The 8,926-nt window shown below is 43.4% G+C and overlaps 1 protein-coding gene across 1 annotated transcript; it reads left to right on the top strand.

Annotated features, from left to right (window-relative positions):
• Positions 1-2,770: 2,770 nt before the first annotated feature.
• LOC311295661 (uncharacterized protein) lies at positions 2,771-8,659 on the top strand (the record flags this gene model as incomplete). Its single annotated transcript, XM_084417126.1, has 3 exons — positions 2,771-3,111; positions 4,052-7,277; positions 8,654-8,659. Exons 1-3 carry the CDS (start codon positions 3,089-3,091, stop codon positions 8,657-8,659), a joined length of 3,255 nt encoding a protein of 1,084 aa, XP_084273252.1. The 5' UTR covers positions 2,771-3,088.
• Between the last annotated feature and the right edge of the window lie 267 nt (positions 8,660-8,926).

The raw sequence follows: 8,926 nt of genomic DNA, 5'->3' as shown, positions 1-8,926 counted from the left end.
AGAACGAGAGAAGATATTGTACCTGAATGTTTCCTCTATGGCTGAACTGTTAAACCCTGCTATATTGTTACAGTGTACAGCTGAAGTGGAGTGACTTGCTTAAAGCATCCTTTCCGCCTGGTGGTCTCCACACGTTCCTATTGAAAGCCGCTGCCCTGCTCAGAACGAGAGAAGGTATTGCAGCTGAATGTTTCATCTACTGTTGAATGGTTGAATCCTGTTGCATTGTTACAGCGTACAGCTGAAGTGGAGTGACTCGCTTAAAGCATCCCCTCTGCCTGGTGGTCCCCACACGCTCCTATTGAAAGCCGCTGCCCGGTTCAGAACGAGAGAAGGTGTTGCAGCTGAATGTTTCATATGCTGTTGAATAGTTAAACTCTGCTATCTGGTTATAGCGCACAGCCGAAGTGGAGTGTCTCGCTCAAAGTGTCCTTCCTGTCTGGTGGTCTTTACACGCTCCATCGAAAGCTTCTGCCCTGTCCAGAAAGAGAGAAGGTATTTCAATTGAACGTTCATATGCTGGTGAATAGTTAAACCCTGGTACCTGGTTACAGCGCACAGCCGGAGTGGAGTGTTTCGCTCAAGTGTCCTTCCTGTCGTGTGGTCTTCACACGCCCCATCGAAAGCTTCTGCCCTGTCCAGAAAGAGAGAAGGTATTTCAACTGAACGTTTCATATGCCGTTGAATAGTTAAACCCTGCTACCTGGTTATAGCGCACAGCTGAAGTGGAGTGTCTCGCTCAAAGTGTCCTTCTTGTCTGGTGGTCTTCACACGCCCCATCGAAAGCTTCTGCCCTGTCCAGAAAGAGAGAAGGTATTTCAATTAAACGTTTCACATGCTGTTGAATAGTTAAACCCTGCTACCTGGTTACAGTGCACAGCCGAAGAGGAGTGTCTTGCTCGAAGTATCCTCCCCGTCTGGTGGTCTCTACATGCCCCAGTGAAGGCCTCCGGCCTGTTCAGAAAGAGAGAAGGTATCCCTGTTGAGTGTTTGAATACCGCTGAACCATTGAACCCTGTTGTGTTGTTGCAGTACGCAGTTGAAGTGGAACGTTCGCTCAAAGTGTTCTTCTGCCTGGTGGCCCTCCATGCCTATGTTGTAAGCCGTTGCCCCCGTTGAGAAGGAAAGGGAACAGCTGTGGCCCGTGCCTCGATCGAAAGGTCTTCCCGTTGTCCAAGGTTCCCTCACGTCCCGGCTAAAGGCCCTCATCCTAACTGGTCTGGCATAAAGGACACCTACCGGGATATACTTACCTGTGTCCCCTCCTGGCCCGGTCCGTTCGCCATCTGTGTCCCTGTGCTTTGTCCGAGTCTGAGGCAACCGCTCTCTGGGTACTTACCTCTGGGGCAGCATCCGGGACCTGTTCCACTCCCGTCCATGAGTCCGTACCTGGTTCCAGTCTGAATGGGGTCCGTATAGTCACGACTTCCTCTTGAGTCCTGTAAAGAGTACTTACCAGTGATCTACCTAGATGGTGTGAGTTCCCCTCTGATTCCTCTCCAACGAGCTGCAGGGCCGCCACGATCGTTCCCCTCTCTACGGTCCAGAGGGTCATTGAATTCCCTCTGGTGACAAGAAAGAAGATTTTAATTAGGATTTTTCAAATTATTGCTCTTAACTGAATAAAGAAAATTGTTATTCCTCTATTCTCTGGTCTGTCTGGTCCTTGGCACTTTCCTCGAGGTGGTACCCGGTTTCCAGGGGTGGGTGCAGTCTGGCTTGGCCCACCCCGACCTGTGACACATAGATATGAGATCCTTTATTTGAAACATTTAAAAATGCTGTAGTGTGTTGGCTTTTTAACTTTGAATACAAACGTCTTGTCTTTTACTTTTGTAGCTTTTTTACTAGTCAGCTTCCGACGCGATGTTATTCCTTGTACGCGCAAATTCAAAGCGTCGCGTCTGGGCACGTAAATGACGCTCGCGCTCTTTTAAACTCGTAATACGAGTTTATATTTAGAATACATTGCAATCACTCCAAAATAGATGACGACAACTCACAACTCGCATTACGAGCTGTGCTTCTTTTAGAGGTGGGAATCTTCAGTCACCTCACGATCCGATCCGATTCCGATTCTGGGAGTCACGATCCGATTCCAGAACGATTCTTTATCTACCCCCCCCCCCCCCCCCCCCATTAATTCATTAGTTTACATAAGTAATTAAGTAGTCTATTTGTTTTATAATTACAAATAAAATAAATAAAACATTAAAACAGTTTTATTTTAAGAATTTTAAACTAATATAACTTCAAACCATATAAATAGCAAATAATAAAGAGAAGCATAGAAACAAATGACAAAGAAACAGAAGAGTGCTTTCAGTATTTAAGATTATCTGAACATTTTCCATTCAAAAACTGTGAGTGATTTATTTTCATCATACTTTTGTTTTTTACTTTGACATCTTATTAGACTGAGATATCTTAGATATCTATTTAGCTGCATTCACGCTCGGATCTCTTTTTAAATAGGCCTGGTTTGTCCTCACCGTTTAATCCCTTAAGACATAACTTGCTGTGTTTACGTTCATTTTGCACAAGTATATTAAACCACTCACACGGAGTCGCACAGCCGCATGCGCGAGCAGTCAACACAAACAAAGCGCGGATCAGCATTTGAAACTGAAAGCAGCCTTCTGTTAGCGAGGTTCATATTTTAAATATATAAGTCCACTGCATTCCAAACCACATAAACGATGACTTCGTAGAGCATTTTTAAGGAGAATATCGACGCGCGAGGCAGCACACTTCAAGTGTAACATGTTACGGTTGTGATGCTTTTGTTGTTGTTCCTGCTGTCTCCTTCTTTAGGATTGGTCCTGGACTTAATGAGAAGCCGTTGGTGGTTGGACCAGAGAAAGAGGCCTGGACTATAAAATCCCCTGGAATTCCTCTGGAGGGAGCTCTCTGTTTTTTTTTTGCTTGCACTTTGTTGTACTGTGTGTTTGACCTGTGAAAGTGTAACACAATGTCTGCTGTGCTCTTCCTGTGTAGAGTTAACAGAGTGCTGTTAGCCACCTAATTCTTGGTGATATGTTTTTAGAAACCTCAATGCTTGTGATTACATCTGTTACATACCAGCTACATGACTTTGAGAAGCTGTAGGGGGTGAGTGCCTTGTTTTTTTTGTAGGCCAAAAGGCCTTCACTTTTCTCCTGTTTACTGGACAGTTAAGGAGATAGGGTACTTTTTCTGTATCTTTTTGTTTCTTTTATTTGTGATCATTAGGGAAGTTAGCTTTCTTGTGGGAAAGATAGTTTCTGTTTGTTTGTTATTTTGGCATTAGCTCACCCCTGAAGATTTTGCTTCATATATTGCTTTGTTTGATTTATTTGACTTATTCAAGACACTTTGTAAACTCTGAGATACCATCTTCTGAAAACAATCAAGAGAGCAAGAAAAGTCAAAATAAAAGACTAACTGAGAAGCATTGTGTTGTTGTTTATGTTACTTCCCTGACCTAGACCAGGGTCCGTAACATAAATTGGGGGCTCGTCCATTGCATATCAATGAAGGTAGTTGATATTAGTTATACAAGCATTTTTTGCCTGGTAATTTTTCTTTGGTGCTTGACGAATTTGAGGAGTATAAGCATGGAATTTGATTTAACGTCGTTTACATTGTCTCCTACCACGGAGGAATTTAATAAGTGTCGTAAAGCTGATTTGTTACAAATTGCAGATTTCTTTAATATTGGTGTTCATAGGGAGGGGCCAAAACGATTGGTTAAAGAAGAGTTGCATAGCAAACTGGTGGAGGCTAGAATTTTGCCAGATGAATCTGTGGAAGGAGTAATTGAGAAGGGTGCTGAGGCAGCAGTAGATGGAGATATCTTTCCTTTTTCAAGCATAGATCCTAGTCATTCTCGATTTGATCCTATGCTGGCTATTAAATTGAAGGAGTTGGACCTGCAGTTAAAGAAACAGGATTATGACGCGCAGCTTCTTCATTTTCGGACTCTTGAGTTAGAGGCTGATAATAAATTTAAATTACGCAGTTTGGAATTGCAAGCTAGATCATCACCTAATGTGCCTGTGCCTGTGCCCAGGTCTAGACCACCATCTCCTCGTTTGCCAGGGAATGTTCCAATTTCACCTGCACAGAATCAAAGTCCACCCGCTACCTCTTCTGTTGGTGCGTCTGCGACCAGCTTTGATGTGAGTAAATACGTTACACTTGTTCCTCCTTTTAGAGAGACGGAGGTAGACTCCTATTTCGTCGCTTTCGAACGCATAGCAGCTACATTACGTTGGCCAAAAGAGTTGTGGTCGCTGTTATTGCAGTGTAAATTAGTGGGTAAAGCTCAGGAAGTGTGTACAGCTTTACCTATTGAGCAAAGTTTGAATTACGATACAGTTAAAGCTGCTGTTTTGAGAGCGTACGAATTAGTACCTGAAGCTTATCGCCAGAAATTCAGGAACCATCAGAAAGTTACCAGTCAAACATTCGGCGAGTTTGCTCGTGAGAAAACAGTGTTGTTTGATAAATGGTGTGCAGCAAGCAGAGTTACAACATTTGAGCAATTACGTGAACTCTTGTTGTTAGAGGATTTTAAAAGTTGTGTTTCAGAGAACATTGTTGTATATCTGAATGAACAGAAGGTCTTGTCTGTGACTAATGCCGCTGTTTTGGCAGATGAATTTGTGCTCACGCACAAAACTGTTTTTACTCCGTCTATGTGTAGAGAGAAACATGGTTCATCTGAGTTTCCTGTGAGAAACAGCTCAAGGGTTTTTTTTAAGGGTAAAGGAAAAGGAGAGAATAGAGAAGCAGCTTCGAATGTGTTTCGTAATACCAATGTGGCTCGTGAGGGAGAGAGGCGCGTTTGTTTTTTCTGTCGCGAGCCAGGACATTTGATTGCTGATTGTAAACGCTGGAATCAGATTAAACCTCCTGAGAAACCAAAGGGAGTTGCTCTGGTTCATACTGCTCCCTCTGTGTTTAATTCTATTAATTCGCATACAAATTTATACTGCCCTTTTATTATGAATGGTGCAGTATCTCTCACAGGGGAGCAGGGAAATTTGAAGCCGATTACAATCTTGCGAGACACTGGTTCGGTTCAATCCTTTATTGTGGAAAGCGCACTAGACTTCTCAGAACAGTCGTCCTGCGGATCAAGCGTGTTAATCCGTGGTATTGAGCTCGGCTGTGTTAAAGTTCCTTTGCATTCTGTTTACCTTCAATCTGATTTGTTTACAGGAATTGTAAGTTTGGGAGTACGTGCTCAGCTTCCGATAGAAGGAGTAGGTCTGATACTAGGCAATGATATTGCTGGGGGTAAGGTGTTTCCTCAGCCCATTGTTGTGGATCAGCCAGATGTGTCTGGGTTTTGTGAACAGCTTGATGTAGGTCAACAGTTTCCTTCTGTTTTTACTGCCTGTGCGGTAACCCGTGCTCAGACTAGAAAGTTTGATGATGTTTTAGATGTGTCTGAAACATTTATGACTGATAAAGTTGACAGAGATGAATGTATGCAGGATGTTTCTCCTAATGTGTGTGTTTCTGACCAGGATGTTGTAGTCCAGTTGGAGTCTATGCTTGGGGCCGGAAAAGAACAGCTGGCGGCCGCACAGAAAGCTGACCCATCTCTAGCCAAGTGTCTTGCTGAGGCTGTACAAAAAGATGTAGTAGATAAAGATGTGGCTTATGTTTGGGAGGATGGAGTGCTTATGCGTAAGTGGTCCCCATCAGAGAAGGATCTGAGCTGGAAGACTGTGTTTCAAGTAGTGGTCCCTCATAATTATCGTGAACAGATTTTGTGTTTAGCTCATGATCATGCTCTCTCTGGTCATCTCGGAGTAAACAAGACTTTCGGTCGCATTCTTCGCTATTTTTTTTGGCCTGGCTTGAAAAAAGCGGTTTCAGAGTACTGTCGATCCTGTCATGTGTGCCAGCTAGCTGGTAAACCTAATCAGGGAATTCCTAGTGCTCCTCTTCATCCTATTCCAATTGTGTCGGAGCCATTTGAGAGAATTATTATTGATTGCGTTGGTCCATTACCCAAGACTAAGTCTGGTTATCAGTATTTGCTGACTCTAATGTGTGCTGCTACTCGGTACCCCGAGGCGATTCCTATGCGTACCATTAGAGCTAAGAATGTGACTAAAGAACTGGTCAAATTTTTCTCTACATTTGGTATTCCCAGAGTTATACAGTCAGATCAAGGTACAAATTTTACCTCCAAGCTGTTTTCTCAGGTTCTGGACTGTTTGTCTGTAAAGCATAAACTTTCTAGTGCCTATCACCCAGAGTCACAGGGAGCACTAGAACGCTTTCATCAGACCTTGAAAAGTATGTTGCGTACGTACTGTTTTGAAACTGGGAAAGATTGGGATGAGGGCGTTCCCTTGGTCATGTTTGCTGTACGAGAAACCGTTCAGGAATCCTTAGGTTTTAGTCCTGCCGAATTAGTGTTTGGGCACACTGTGCGGGGCCCGTTAAAACTGTTTCGTGAACAGTTGTTGGCAGAGACAACCCCCCAAACGAGTGTACTTGAGTTTGTGAATTCCTTCAGAGAACGCCTACGCCGAGCTCGTGAAGTGGCACTTTCGGAGTTGGGCCGCACTCAAATTAAAATGAAGACCCGCTTTGATAAAAAGAGTGTTTATCGAAGTTTCCAGGAAGGTGATTTGGTGCTCGTCTTCCTTCCTCTTCCAGGGTCCTCATTGCAGGCAAAGTTCTCGGGTCCCTATACTATCAAGCAGAAATTAAGTGACACAGATTATGTCATTAATACTCCTGACAGAAAGCGAAAGACCAGAGTGTGTCATATTAACATGCTTAAGGCCTATGTAATGAGAGATGTAACTCCGAAGGATGTAGCTCAGAGTGTGCCAGAAGCCACTGATTCCATCTCTGCTGCTATGGCAGCTGTGTATTGTCCTGAGGAGGATGGGCTTAGGATGCGAGAGGTATCGTGTGCTCTGCTGGACAATTCAAAGCTTTTAGTGGATCTAAAGTCCCATCTGTGTTATTTGAGTGAAGCGTGTCAAAGTGATGTTGTTGCGCTCATTAAAAAGTTTCCTGTTCTTTTTTCTGATGTGCCTAGTCAAACCACAGTGTTGGAACATGATATTGATGTGGGTGATTGCTCTCCTATTAAGCAAAATTCTTATCGTGTAAATCCCATCAAGAGAGAAATAATGCAAAAAGAGTCTGCATACTTGTTAGAACACGGTTTTGCTGTGCCAAGTTCCAGTCCATGGAGCTCACCCTGTCTGTTGGTGCCTAAATCAGATGGGAAATTTCGGTTTTGCACAGATTACCGCAAGGTAAATTCCATCACGAAACCTGATTCCTATCCTTTACCAAGGATGGATGATTGTATTGATAGGGTTGGCGCTGCAAAGTTTGTAACCAAGCTTGACCTGTTAAAGGGTTACTGGCAGGTACCTTTGACCGCCAGGGCTTCAGAAATCTCTGCTTTTGTTACGCCTGATCATTTCCTGCAGTACAAGAGGATGGCTTTCGGGATGCGAAACGCACCCGCCACTTTCCAACGCCTAATGAGAATAGTGCTGGCTGGGTTAGAAAACTGTGAGGCATACCTGGATGACATTGTCGTTTATTCATCTGATTGGGAACAGCATCTAACAAGTCTATATGCAGTTTTTCATCGACTAAGTGATGCATCTCTTACATTGAATCTTGCCAAATGTGAGTTCGGTAAAGCGGTCGTGACATATCTTGGGAAATGTGTGGGTCAGGGACAGGTGCGTCCTGTCAATGTGAAAATTGAGTGCATAATTGACTTCCCAGCTCCCAAAACGAAACGAGAGCTGCGTCGTTTCTTGGGAATGACGGGATATTACCGTGCTTTTTGCAAGAATTTTGCTGAAGTTGCATCACCCCTTACTAACTTACTGAGTCAATCCAAAGTTTTTGAGTGGAGTTTAGAATGTCAGTCAGCTTTTGATGCTGTTAAAACGTTGCTGTGTAGTGCCCCAGTTCTATCAGCTCCGAATTTTTCACGACCATTTAAATTGGAAGTGGATGCGAGTGAGGTGGGAGCAGGCGCAGTCCTTATTCAGGAGGATGTTACTGGAATTGATCACCCAGTATGCTATTTTTCAAGGAAGTTTACGAAATCGCAGCGACATTATAGTACAATCGAAAAAGAGGCTCTTGCACTGTTGCTTGCACTTCAGCATTTCGAAATGTATCTTGATGCTTGTAATGTCCCTATCCTGGTGTATACTGACCATAATCCCCTGGTTTTTCTGTGCCGGATGTCGAATTCAAATCAAAGACTGATGCGCTGGTCTCTTTTGATACAAGGTTTTAATTTGGAAATTCGGCACAAGAAGGGATGTGAAAATGTGCTTGCCGATGCCTTGTCACGTGCACCATGTAACCTTGAGGATTAAGAATTGCTTTGTGATTACAAATAATTATTTGTAATTTTAAGGGTGGGGGTGTTACGGTTGTGATGCTTTTGTTGTTGTTCCTGCTGTCTCCTTCTTTAGGATTGGTCCTGGACTTAATGAGAAGCCGTTGGTGGTTGGACCAGAGAAAGAGGCCTGGACTATAAAATCCCCTGGAATTCCTCTGGAGGGAGCTCTCTGTTTTTTTTTGCTTGCACTTTGTTGTACTGTGTGTTTGACCTGTGAAAGTGTAACACAATGTCTGCTGTGCTCTTCCTGTGTAGAGTTAACAGAGTGCTGTTAGCCACCTAATTCTTGGTGATATGTTTTTAGAAACCTCAATGCTTGTGATTACATCTGTTACATACCAGCTACATGACTTTGAGAAGCTGTAGGGGGTGAGTGCCTTGTTTTTTTTGTAGGCCAAAAGGCCTTCACTTTTCTCCTGTTTACTGGACAGTTAAGGAGATAGGGTCCTTTTTCTGTATCTTTTTGTTTCTTTTATTTGTGATCATTAGGGAAGTTAGCTTTCTTGTGGGAAAGATAGTTTCTGTTTG

This window comes from Rutilus rutilus (assembly GCF_951802725.1).
Source record: "Rutilus rutilus genome assembly, chromosome: 8".
In the NCBI taxonomy this organism is placed as follows: domain Eukaryota; kingdom Metazoa; phylum Chordata; class Actinopteri; order Cypriniformes; family Leuciscidae; genus Rutilus; species Rutilus rutilus.
The sequence above is the reverse complement of the archived record's forward strand: the minus strand, read 5'-3'. Positions and strand labels throughout refer to the sequence as shown.